This window comes from Falco naumanni, chromosome 15 (assembly GCF_017639655.2).
Source record: "Falco naumanni isolate bFalNau1 chromosome 15, bFalNau1.pat, whole genome shotgun sequence".
NCBI classification, from domain to species: Eukaryota; Metazoa; Chordata; class Aves; order Falconiformes; family Falconidae; genus Falco; species Falco naumanni.
The window spans coordinates 2,530,900-2,543,720 of NC_054068.1; the positions used below are offsets into that span (position 1 = coordinate 2,530,900).

A 12,821-nucleotide genomic window follows, 5' to 3' on the forward strand; every position below is an offset into this window, starting at 1 on the left:
CTGAAGTCTCAGCAAAGTCTTTGCATCAGCTATAAATAACATTGTTTTAAAGGTACAAGAGTTTGCTATTTAAATGTTCATTCTCGCTGTCTGTATCTGGTCATAAGGAGCTTGGCAGCAAAAGCAAAGTGCTGCAAACGATCATACAACATGTGAGATTTGATCTTACAGTGAACTGGAAAACCCTGTGAACAGGTAAGTCTGGGGCACGTACAAAGAGCAGCTTGGATTCACATTTGGAAAGCAAATTCCAAAAAGCACTATTTAATACTACTATCATAAAATGACTCTTTCAGAAGCAAAGTCGAAGAGAATGTGTGACAATTATTTGGGAAAATATTATTCATCCTTTAATTAACATACTACATAGACCAGTCTTCCCTTATCTTCTCAAAAAATATTCATGTTTATGTTTCTAATTCTGTATTTCTGATAGTCTTAAAATGCAGTAAAAGGAATGCAGAGAAAGCAGATACAATACAAAACCATCATATATGGTGCCAAATATCATATGTCAGTGTATCAAGTGGTAAGTTCATTGAACCAAATTCTAAATCAATGGATCATGCTGTTTTATTTATATCATTTAAAACCAGCTTTCATGGAGCTCTGTTCAAGACCATTTCACATACTTGGGAGACACTAAGGACAGTGTGTTTCTTTCTCAGCAATTTCAAAGCCTTGGCTTTGGCATAGACATTTTTAAAAATATCTGCTTTTAAAGCAGTATAGTAACGCTGAATGGGACATTCTTACACTACAAAGATGAGAGGTCCTGCTTTTTCTTCCTTCCATCTTAAAAATAGGACACTAACACTATTGTGAAAGATTTAAATGGATAACATAATGTGCATTAATGTTTTAGGAACAGATGCTCCTCTTGTTTGTACAGCAAGTCACAGATTAAGTACTTTAAATGTTGCCATAAACTGAATATGTGTAAGAACATTATTATACAATATTCCTTACATCTTGAAGCACCTTGACTCTTGAAAGCAGTATCTAGCATTAAGCAAAATAATGCTCTCGTCGTATCTCCTAGAGAAGTCTGCAAGTATCACAGTGCCCTTCGATAGCTTACTCTTTTTTTGAATAGTAAGTATTCAACATTTGAGCTTTGGTGAACTGAACTGAAGCAGGTTCAAGTTAGTATTTTTTCTGTACATAAACTGCATAAAAAAGCCAATTCCATTTTTTAGCAATATTCTAGAGCAAGTTCTTGTCAAGTTTTTCAAAGTAAAATTCAACACCTTCAGAGGAAACATGAAACGCCTGATCACAGCAAAAGCAGTAAATGTATTTGGATATTATCCATTCTTTGCTTTCTGCTGTTTGCACTTGTTTCTTGATAAAATAGTACTTCATGTAAATTTCTGAAACTGCTACTAAGTGCAAGCTCAAGACCTACCACAAAGTTATTTATGAACAGTGATCTCTATGCTTCAGTCCCAAGCGGTTTCCCCAATAAATGAGAAACCACAAGTAAGCAACCGCCACACTTTTTGACAGTTTCCCATAAATCCAAGAGCGTAACATACTTAAATCGGAATCAAGCGTTGCAGAAGGCACTTTGTAAGTACAAAACAAATACAACATCCCTACCCAGGAATTTTACAATCCAAGAATAACACAGGAGACAATAGGTAGATTAGAGAGGCAGGCAGGTGACAACACACATTGAGCTTGTAGGCATTCCCAAAACAGACTGTATCTTAAAGTATCTTAGAAGAAATGTGTCTTAACTATGGCTAAGTTTTACATAAACACCATGAGAAAAGACAATTTTATTAGTGAGTATCGTGGACAGGAGATTGAGGGAGGGGGGTGTATATAGTTATAAGGATCTCCTCCCAGGGAAGCAGAAGAAAGCATAAAAGTCTCTGTGAAAAGATTACAAGCAAGGAAACCTGTCACCTATAGCTGAGGAAGTCAGAGCAACTCTAGGAGTGACTGGGAATGGCAAAGGGTCAGGTCTTCCTTGAGAACAAGGGTGCCACCGAGTAGGGAAAGGGATGCAAGCAGAAGATGATGGGGTTAAAATGATGAGTTTGGAAAATCTTAACAGCTTTCTGAATGTAAGGCCGGAGAGGAGACCTCACAGTAAATAAGCCGGGAGGTAACTGGAGCCTGGACAAAAGAGTACTTTTCATCTGAGATGTTATCTATTCAGGACATAAAAGGTTCCATTTAAGCATTTGGAAATCTACTCACCCTTCTTAACAAAACTTACTCCTTCATCGTTACTGCAGCTTGCTTTTCTTTATCTAATGACAAAACTCTTCAGTTAAAAAGTTTAGACAAATATATTTGAGAATGTCAGAATACTTTCTAACAGATTTGTGGTGAGCATAAAAGTGCGTACAGCTGCCAGGTTATAGCTTAGGCAATTGAAAACCAACCCTTGACAGGATTACAGCCACATACCAGTACGAGAGAATTCATTAAAGTCAGAAAACAATATAGGTACTTAATATCATAGGTTTAAAACCTCTGTAATTTAAAACTAGTGTGGATCTAATGTTCTTCACGATACTATTTTTTGCAGTGGAAGGCAAAATCCAAAAGAACAATGTTAGAATGAATGCTGTCATGAGCAGAGACTATACACAAGGTCTTTCTTACCACATAATTAGCCAAGGGCCTAAAGAATCAATTCGCAAATTAAGTTCTGTGCAAGAAGGACTAAATACCAGCTGCATTTTAGGTTGTGGAAACCCAGTCTACAGTCTACTCTATCAGAGTCTACAGACCTCTATAAATGTACAACATTTCTGGAAAGCACAGAAAAATAGTCTCCTCAAAATAACAGTCTCATCTTTTCCTTATCTTACCACCCTGAAAGTGCAAGTAGTACAGTATCTGAAAACTGACAAGGAAAACAGAATCGTGCCATCGCTTCATTTAGCACACACAATTAGTAAAAAATAAATTTCAGCATGTTTAGTATATAAAACTTAACGGCTCCCCCACTCCAAAACCGTACCAGTGAAATTAATAAAATCTCTATCTGTGCTCTCTCTGCTTTGCATAATACAGTGAACTGCACTGAGCTGGAGGGTGCCCATGACATTTAAGTCACATCATTCTGCACAGCTCCAATACACCTGAGAAATACTGACTCCCTTCCAACCACAGCTGAACAGATGGACAGAAGTCACTGCATTAGAAACCATTTAACACACATCACAACTAAATACTCACAAATGGACAAAAAAGGTTTTTGTAACAGTTCCTGAAGATCTACAAAACCAGCATGTACATAGACACCAGGCCCAAACGATGATGTTTCAAAAATGTTCTTCATTAATCATTTGCTCATTTTTAAGCCTAATTAGAAAGTACAAGATTTAAAAAAAAAAAAAAAGCACAACTTTGTTTAAACTGAGAATATGCTGTACTCCAAAACAGAGTAAGAACACATTCATGTCAAAATTAACCGGACTTTTAAAAGAGAAAAGCACATCTATCACTTGTTGGCATTTACTTTAAACACTTCTTAGTAATAAATATTTTTTCTTATTCCATTAAATGAGATAGATGTGTAATCCATGGTGGCGGGAAAATAAAAAACAAAGAGAGGACGATGAACAAGAAAAGTTCCCTGTATTTTTAAACACAGGTTTCCTCCAGATTAAAGAAAAAGCATACAGTGCATCAGGCGAATACAGCAAAAACATTAATTTTCATTATATTTACATTGGTTTTATCTACTAAAACCTTTCAAAAAATCAGCCTCTATCCAAATTCTTTAGATACTCACACAGTAAAATGGTTTGTAAGTTTGACAGGTCATGCTATAACTCATGTTAGGTCATTTCTTTTCTCCAGAAAACTTTTCTGCTCAAACAGACACGTTCATGTATTCAGAGAATAACCACCACACAACAGACTTCTAAAAACGTGGGAACAGCTGTGTACTTCAAATTTCTAAAAGCCACTTCAGAAAGAAAACATTTATATCAAAACACAAAGGTATATTTCCTGACGTAAACTGCTTAGCTGCATTTCTACCACGGTATGCAAGTTACCTCTATAGCTTTGATGTTTCAAAAGACAGAGAGGGAAAAAAGGTTAACCAGACCTGAGATTTATTTAGTTGAGTGCACTGTGGGTAAGGACAGTTCCACAACTGTAAGAGTTGCTCTCCAAACACTTGTCCAAATCAGAACTCCTTAGCTAAAATTGTAACCAAGATAATTAAACAACATAAAAATCTCTGGTTTGAAACAATGACTCCCGGTTGAAGTGAGGACCTCTTAAAAGATCATCAACATACCATGTAAAAATACAAGGAGATTTCTTACTAAATCAGAAAAATAAAGAGAAAAGAGATGGGCGATGATTAAGTCAATTAGACTTTACAGACAGCACTTACAATTAAATACTTTAGCACTGCTTATGCAGTTTAAATTACCGGAATAGAGCAGCTTGGACACAATTTTATTTGGTAGGTTGCACGTTTGCTGCTTTAAGACCTTTTGGCTTTTTCACTTCTACTCTAATGTGAGTTCGGTAGTGGGTCACACGTGGGCTTCTTCATTCGGTACCTTGTTTCAGTAGGATTTAAATGAGGGCTCCAATCCAGATCTCCAGAAACCAAAGATTCAAAGTTAATCAATTTTAAGTTGATGTCCCTTCCCCATTTAAACTCTGACAGGCTCAACGGCATTCAGTTCTTTCGAACAGTATTTCTGGAGGAAGAGATCTTCTTCAGTAAAACAGAGTTTTGAGCTGTGATCTTAGTATTAAATTACCCTCCCATTTGCAGAGAAGTAATTTTACAACTAAAGCACTAAACTTACACTACTGTTTATACCATCCATACCAGAAGATCCACTTGGGGTACAACAAAGTTAGAGAGAAGAAACACACTCTAACATATTCATTCAAAACAACAGCAGACTAATCACTTTTGACAGTTATTAGAATCCATGGGGTAAAATTACAAGTTAAATGAAAAAACACTATTTCTTAGTTGGCTGAATAAAGATACACTTGGTATTTTCTATGCCAAAAATATGACATAAATATAGTAAGTCACTTACTAGTAAGCCTTCTAGCCTATTTTAATTTTATTTTAACTGGTAATTCAACACTGAACAATTCTATTCTTGCTCAGTTTTATCTTCAATTGTGAAAGATTACTCCACTTTTAGAACTGCAGTCCAATGAATATGTCAGGTGTTGATATTTCTACCATCCCTATACAAAAGGACATTAATTATCCCAAAGTGAACTTTGGAAAAAATTCACAAAATTTCACAAAAATCAGAGATTCGGTATGTCTACATGCTTTCAGCTCATAAATACTACATCTTAAAATCAATGCTTGTCCGACCATTAACCCTATCTGGAAAACGGATGAGCATTTTCAGTTTTCTGAAAAGCAAAAGCATCAAGTAACTGTTGCTCAAAGAAAAGACAGAACACACCTTACTGCACATGCAAGAAGAGTAATGTACACTGAAGATCAAGTAAAGTCAGAGTGTTCAGTCAGGAAAAAAAACAACAAAAACAACAAAAACACAACCTTATCCTAGACCATTACTGGAACTGGGCTCTATGCTTCTATGTAATTCTTTTTCAGGAATAGAAATGCTATAACACTAATATTTTTTAAACTATCCGACGTGATTAAATGCTCTTTGAAAACAGCCTGCAGAGTGCAAACAATGTCTTTACATAAATCTATTAAGTAAATTCTGATATATCCACAGGTCAATGCCATATTCAAAGTCAGCTAAAGCCCAACTATAAACACGATTTAGTTTTGCTTTCCGGACACGAGATGATGGATGGGAGTCCTGCTGAAAGCCTGTTGTTTAGTCTCAGTCCCTAAGGGCTGAAGTATGCCATTTGTATTTTACAATCCATCGAGATTCCTTTGAGCAACTCCAAGTCACTCAGAATTCTTCAACAGCCGATGAAAGCAAGCTGATGGGTGCTGTAACTGTTGCTTTTTACTGCTGAAGAAAACAAGTCTGCACAACAGACCTATTATTCTTCATCGCTTCCTTTATTAATAATTTAATTTCTGTGACATACTGCAGGCTAGTTCGTTTAGCATTCCTTCTGTGCAAGCGGTCCTCTCTCATCTTTGTGAGGGCAAGAAGAGGTAGGTGTGGGGGATTACTAATCTGATTCTCAAAGCATTCATCAATCTCAGAGAGATTTTTAATGGATGAGTGTTCTAAAGGTCTGAAGAAAATCAGATCTGAAGACATTAATGGATTACCTGTTTCTTCAAAATTTACATATACAACAATGGCATAAAAGGCCAACATCACATTTGTCTGTGCAAATCTGTGCCAACCAAGTCAAAAAGGGCAGTACACAACAAATAGCCTCCTAACGTTAGAAACTTCGTTCCTGGTATAGCTGACAGAGCTGTATGAAATATTAACAGACTCCACAAAGAGTACCTTTTATATTTTCACATCAAAATATCAGCACTATCTGTAATCTGACCCTATTTTTGAGGGGAACTCCTCAAACAGTCTCAGTCTCCTTTAGTTCCCTATTAACCCAAAATCAAACACCCTTTGGAAGCAACTTTGTCTCACAACACGCAAATAGACTGAGCCTAACTTTATAATATGCATAAGTTGTACAAATATCCATAAAAGTCAAAGAATCCTAAGTTCATATGCCTTAGAACAACATTTTCAAAAACTATCTTTGGTGCATAAGACTTTCAGTAGACTGACTTCTGAAGTTCTCCAAGTATCAGAGTTTTAGTTGTCAAATTAGTTAGTCAAATTGTTAGTCAGTTCTGAAATCTATGAATGCAACTCTTAAATACTCAGCTTCTGGCTACCTTGAATTAATCCTTACCACTAATTGTATCCTAACTTGTTCACACCCAACACGCTTTTACCAATGGCTGGAGATCATGCAGAAGAAACTGAATCACTCCTAATTAAGGAGTCCTTCTGTTTCAACGTTAGAGATCAAAAAGACAACGCATTTACCTCTTAATTACAAGGGTCACCTCCTAAGTGCATTCTGCTGCAATAATTACCCTGAAGTAATTTATTCTTCTCTGGTACATCAATGTAAATATGAACTACCACATCCAGAATAACACTTCAGTAAATATTCAATCAATAAGTTTTAAAAAATAATTAGGAAAACTATTAAATTGAACTCTAGGATTCAAATTACATCTGCATAAAAACAAAATCACTGATACTTTCAAATTTTAATTTATCTTATGTTTTCACCTAAAACTCAGAGATCCTTACATCATCTTGTTTCTGATTAAAATAATAGCAATTAACATTTATTTCAATATTTCAAACCACATAAAATAGAATATCTTTATTAGGCTAATCTAAAATTTTTAGATTTCTCTACATTTGATTTCTGTGTCCAAGGCTTAAAGAATTTTCAGAAAAATCTGACACTACACACTATCCTGTTAACACTCTTTTTAATACAAATTTCCTTATAAAAATTGCTTACATTCACTAAAATAAATATTTCACATTCATGAGAATTACACAAGTGGACTATTAAAGTTTCAGGACGAGATAGACTAGTAGATTTTATTTCCCAGAGAGGACACTTTTTTTCCTGAAACAATATTCCAACTTGGTGACAGGAAATCCTGCAGATTGCATGTGTTAATTTAAAGGGTTTAAAATAGAAAAATACACTACTGTAGTGGGGCGTACTTTTTAGATTTTTATAAGGAATTTTAATTAGCTGTTCTGCCTGCAAAACTAGTAAAAATAATTAAAAAAAAAAACTATTCATTCACTCCTATCTGATGCTTGCTGTATTGCCTAACAATTCAAGGTTGGATCCACGATACCATCTCTGAAGCTTCCAGTTGAATCTTAGTTCATTCCACCACCACATTGACTTTGCTCGAGTAGCCTTACAGTTAGATCAGCATACCTTCAGAGTTCAGCGTAATAAGCGTGACATTGTTCCCAATACTTTGGCTTCCTAATTGTCCACTGTTGGAAACTGAGTCACTGGCCTCAGAGCCACTCTCTCCGTCTTCATTGTGACTGTCATCGTGCCCTGGCACTTTCACCACTATGGTGTTCTGCCTACGTCCAGGAACAGCACTATGGAAAAGAAAAGTATGTAACTTTGGGAAAACACAATCCTTGACCAAAGACGACTGATTATAAGGGAATTAAAAGCACTAATTGACAAAAGTAAATGCATTACAAAAGCATGCTCCTTTAAACACAAGCCTACTCCTGTTTATAACTCAGAGCTACACAACAAAATAAAATGGAAGGAAAATAGCAGAAGAAATAAAAAAATGTAGATGCATACTTTCTAAATTTGCATCAATGGAAAAGCCTAGGCCTCGTGTGCAAAACAAAAATATTTTAATAATTTATTAAAACATATTATTTAACAGCTTCTACCCAGAATCTCAAGTTCCACTTAATTTAAAATTTGCTTTAGATTGTACAAACTCTAACAAGCCTTCCTGGGCTGCTGCATATTCCTTCTTCAGCTGGTTAAATACAGGATCTTGGCATGTTCCCAAGCAATCGTACATCTGTAAAAAATATGTAGCTATAGGCACTTTTTCTTTCAACTGTTTGCTGCCATTGAACTAATTCCAGATCCTCCAGGATGTTCTCTCCCCAACCAGAGCAAACCAAGAGTGTACCTATACTGCTGATAAGAGGCTTCCCTAGGCAGAACGGTCAGCCAAATAACATATTCAAGTACCAGTTCAACGTTTTTCCCACTATTATTACCTAGAACATTCCTTATTTTCCACTTCAAACTGCTGCAGAAACTGATACTGATCTGTCAAACGAGGGAGGGAAGGAATGGGGAGGATTCCCATAACTGCTACTAACTTGCTAAGGATATTTTCCAGAGAATCCGCTGCTCTGCTCAATGGTTCTTCCTGCCCAACCATCTTGGCTACAATTGAATTCTGCCGGTCGTTGTTCAGTATTACTGTGGTCTGAGGGACAACACTACAAGACAAAAATCAGAAAGGAAAATGGAATGTAAAGGAACAAACCTTATAAATAATACATTAACACAGTCTTACGGCTTAAATAGTCTACTTAAAAACAGAGAATGCCTCTAAGCCTCGCTCTTTATCCCAGCATCGTGGTTATGCATCCAATGCTAAAGCTGGTAATCCATCGAATTTGACATCTGTACCATTTCAAGTACTCAGATTTTTTTTCAGAGGATGGATGGCTTCAATGGAATTAAATAAAAGTCCACAACCCCTGGCAAAGCGATAAAGAATTCAACTCAAGATATACAGGAGAAAGTTTGCAAATCGCAGTTCCAGAAAGCGACCACATTCTTCTTTTGCAAGGTCTGAGAGTGAGCATTTTCAGAGGGAGACTACGGCCAGCTCACATGGTAATACACCATCTTCAGTAGGACAATTCCTAGGAAATAAGTTTTTAAATTATTTATTGATTGGATTATGAGCTGAGTTAAAAAGCACATACTGTCTTCCAGTGCTGGGGGCTTGTGGAGGGCAGGGAGACAAGTGTGGTACTAGGGCATCAGAGCAGAAAAGGGACAGACTGTAACTTTAACGAATGACAAACCTAACCATTTCTTACGTGCATTTCACATACAAAAGAAAAAAAAATCTGAAACAAGCAACAGAACAGCATTTAGTGTGTGAGAAACCAGAAAGCCTTTTTTATCGCTTATGATGACAATGTAGAAGAAAATAACTAGAGAAGTGTTGCACAGAAAAACGCACTAAGTCTACACTATAATACAGAAGTAAATATGAAGTAAATAATTATCTCCAGCATGCATCTTATCCTATAATTTGATTTCAGAGATTAACGTTATTCCCACACCATTACTCAATATTCTAAGGCATGGTTTTGATATTTAAGACTGTTTTCACTGTGTTCATGGTAAACTTCAGGAGAAAACTTGGAAGATAATTTGTGTTTCAGTGTCAGAGAAGGCTTTCTTTTCTCTTTGCTTCCCACAGTAAATAGTCCGCTATTGTTTTTACTGGTCCAACATCTCAAACACGACTGACAGTCATTTATTTTTCCTAACTGTAGTCCTCAGCTAATTGTTGAAACAAATTAAACAAATCTGATGACAGCAACTCTGTTTATTTCAGCTGTAATTGAGTGCCTGCTTGCTTGAATATTCATGTGTCTACATAAGACTTTAGGCACTACGATATCCATCATTAAGACCTAGAGAAAAGACAAGAAACTGTCATAAGAGCTAACAATAAATGGATCTCAACTTTAGCCCAGATAAAGTGGTTGACCACAGCAGTTTTGCATACAAAAAGCCCCGGAGCCTAATGCCCTGCCTCCCTCTTACAAGAGCTGCATCTGTTGCTAGCAACAAATGGGATTCCGCATGGACTGCCAATGATCTGTCGGACTGCAAACCTTGAGAAGCTCTGGAAGATGTTTGTCTGATCATAGACAAGTACAGACTGTACTATAGCTTTGAAGTTCAAATTGTATTAAGCAATAAATGAGTGTTTTCTGTTGGGTTTTTTTTTTTAGTTACTATCCAGAGTATAGGGGTTTTCAATGTTTTCATGGTCACCTTTTCAAAATTTTCCCCATTATGAAGGGGAAAACAACTGCACATTTTTTATTTAAAAAAAAAGGCAACTTCTATTTTCTCAATACCAGCACTGAACATTTTAAAAAAAAAAAACAACCCACACACCCCAGATATGCACCAATTACTTGATAAAACATTGATACGTGGCGATGCTGGCAGTCCCCCAACTCTAGCAGCAATATGTGTTCTCATTATGTTTCCCAAATTGTCCAAATAGCTACGTTTGAAGTTTTTACAGGCCAGTTTAAAATGTTCAAGAATTTTACATTTCCTTTTAGACACTCTCCTTTATCACTATCTTTCTTGCAATCACTTCTGAATGCCTGTTTAAAATATCACTTACCAAAGCTTATTTTTAATGAATACTCTGAATAATTAATTTCAGCTGTAGAGATAAATGCAATAAAATTACATTTATACAGTCCTTAGGATTTTGCTCATATTAAGTTTATATTTGAAAAAGTCTTAGCACTGAAAATTGGCATAAAATAAGGAAGAAGTTGGGGAGGTTGCTCATTTTTTTTAATTAGGAATATTCATTTTTAAGGAAGACAATAAAGAGTGAGCTGGACAGCATCTAGCTAGCTTAAGCACACCTCCAGTAAGGCAATACTTGTATACAACCCATCAGCACAGATATATCCCCTGATCAATGAATGCATCAATGTATGTACAAGTAGCTTGCTCCAATGCGTAAGTATTTCTTTCAAATTTATCCCTAAACACCCATGAAAACACTGGCTCCTCTCTAGCTATTAACTTTTCCCAGTTAGTAGAGTGGATTATTGACAGGAAAAATCCACCTTCACAGTTGTTTTGGGAGGAGCCACTAACTAAACATACTGTTTTACTGACACGTATTTTCCTGGCTATACAGCATAAAGGCAAAACCAGACACCACATACACAAGGAAAACCTCTGTCACAAGCCACAGCTACCACCAAATTGTCCATCAATTGTTTTACATTTGGAAATGAACTGTTATCAAGTTGTACGCACTTAAAGAATCTATAAAGCAGTCTGGCAAGCAGAGTCACACAAAGCTCAGTGGTAGAGAACAGCTAAAATAAGCATTTGGAAACATTCAACACAAGAAATCTATAACCTCCAATTAACCTTTCCCTGTGATTAACCTGCCTAAATAGGAACTCTACATCTAGTTTGAAAATAACTAAATAGAAGTTTCTTGTTGGACAAAAGATTATTTCTGTGTTCTGCATCTACTAACACAATGACTCTGGTAAAACTCACTCAATTCTTTTGTTTTCAGTCTTAAAGGAAAAGGAATTTCTTATGTTTAATGCTTAACTCCTGAAGAATGACGCTTTCAAAAAACAGTCTGCATGAGGAGGATGAGGTAACCTTTCCATTCAAAATGTCATAAATATTAACCAAGAAACTACAGTTCTGGTCCATGTTCTACATGGAACAAGAAGGGTGACAGAATTTGCTGACAAATTCTGAAATGAGGCATCACAAGGCAGAAATTTTTCAGAGCTGATGCTGTGAAACTTGAGCAGTTACTTACCTGGAAGAAAAAGAAAGTAATAATTGGGACCGATACAAAAAGGCACCATTATGCTTGAAACAGGAGAGTTGCACAGGGTTGGCTTAGACTCCAATTAGTACACAGAAGAAATGGATATCCACAAGATTCCTTGCAGATACGGGAATGTGCTTCCCTTTAACTTTCCTGTGAGACATTCTAATCTCCATTTTCAGGTTTGTTTATTTATTTTAAAGAGACAACAAAAATAAATGTGCTGAAGAGACACAAAATTAAACAAGGAGTTCTATGTAAAGTCAAAATATTGTGCTAACCTGACAAAACAAATCAGAAATATCATTAAAACTTATTACAGCCTAGTGCATCCTCATACTGGATTATTTCCTTTTCCAGTCTGTAGATCTCATACTGAAGGTGAATCAACTTTAACCATTACTTATGTACTAAAATACAGAGAACAAAAATCACAGAGAAGGAGGAAGAAAGCTTCTGATATTCACTCTGATCCCAAATGAAGCAATTCTTCCTATGACTGCTGCCAGTACTATACTCACAGAGAAAATGGAAAGAAAATATTAAAGGGGGTCAGTGGGAGTGCTTCAGAAACCCAGTGTTGTTGCACAGGCTTTAGTACTTTCCATTTGCATTCACATATTCCTTTCCCCATAAGCAGAGACTGGTTCTGCAATTTGCCTATTCTTGGATACAACTTAGTAAGAAACTTAAAATGTGTGCAACCTACAGATAC

General features: G+C 36.1%; 1 protein-coding gene across 5 annotated transcripts in view; it reads right to left on the minus strand.

Annotated features, from left to right (window-relative positions):
* Nucleotides 1-12,821, minus strand: part of LOC121097832 (BTG3 associated nuclear protein) — a 153,144-nt gene that overhangs the window by 107,995 nt on the left and 32,328 nt on the right. For 4 of the 5 annotated variants that reach the window (XR_005831098.1, XM_040615173.1, XM_040615174.1 and 1 more), the window contains 2 exons: nt 8,838-8,960; nt 7,903-8,078 (listed from right to left, as the gene is read on the minus strand). Coding sequence is in view for 4 of the 5 variants with exons in the window: in XM_040615173.1 (XP_040471107.1) it covers nt 7,903-8,078; nt 8,838-8,960 (299 nt within the window). In the remaining variant the exon portion in view is untranslated. The other variant, XM_040615177.1, reaches the window with a different exon arrangement.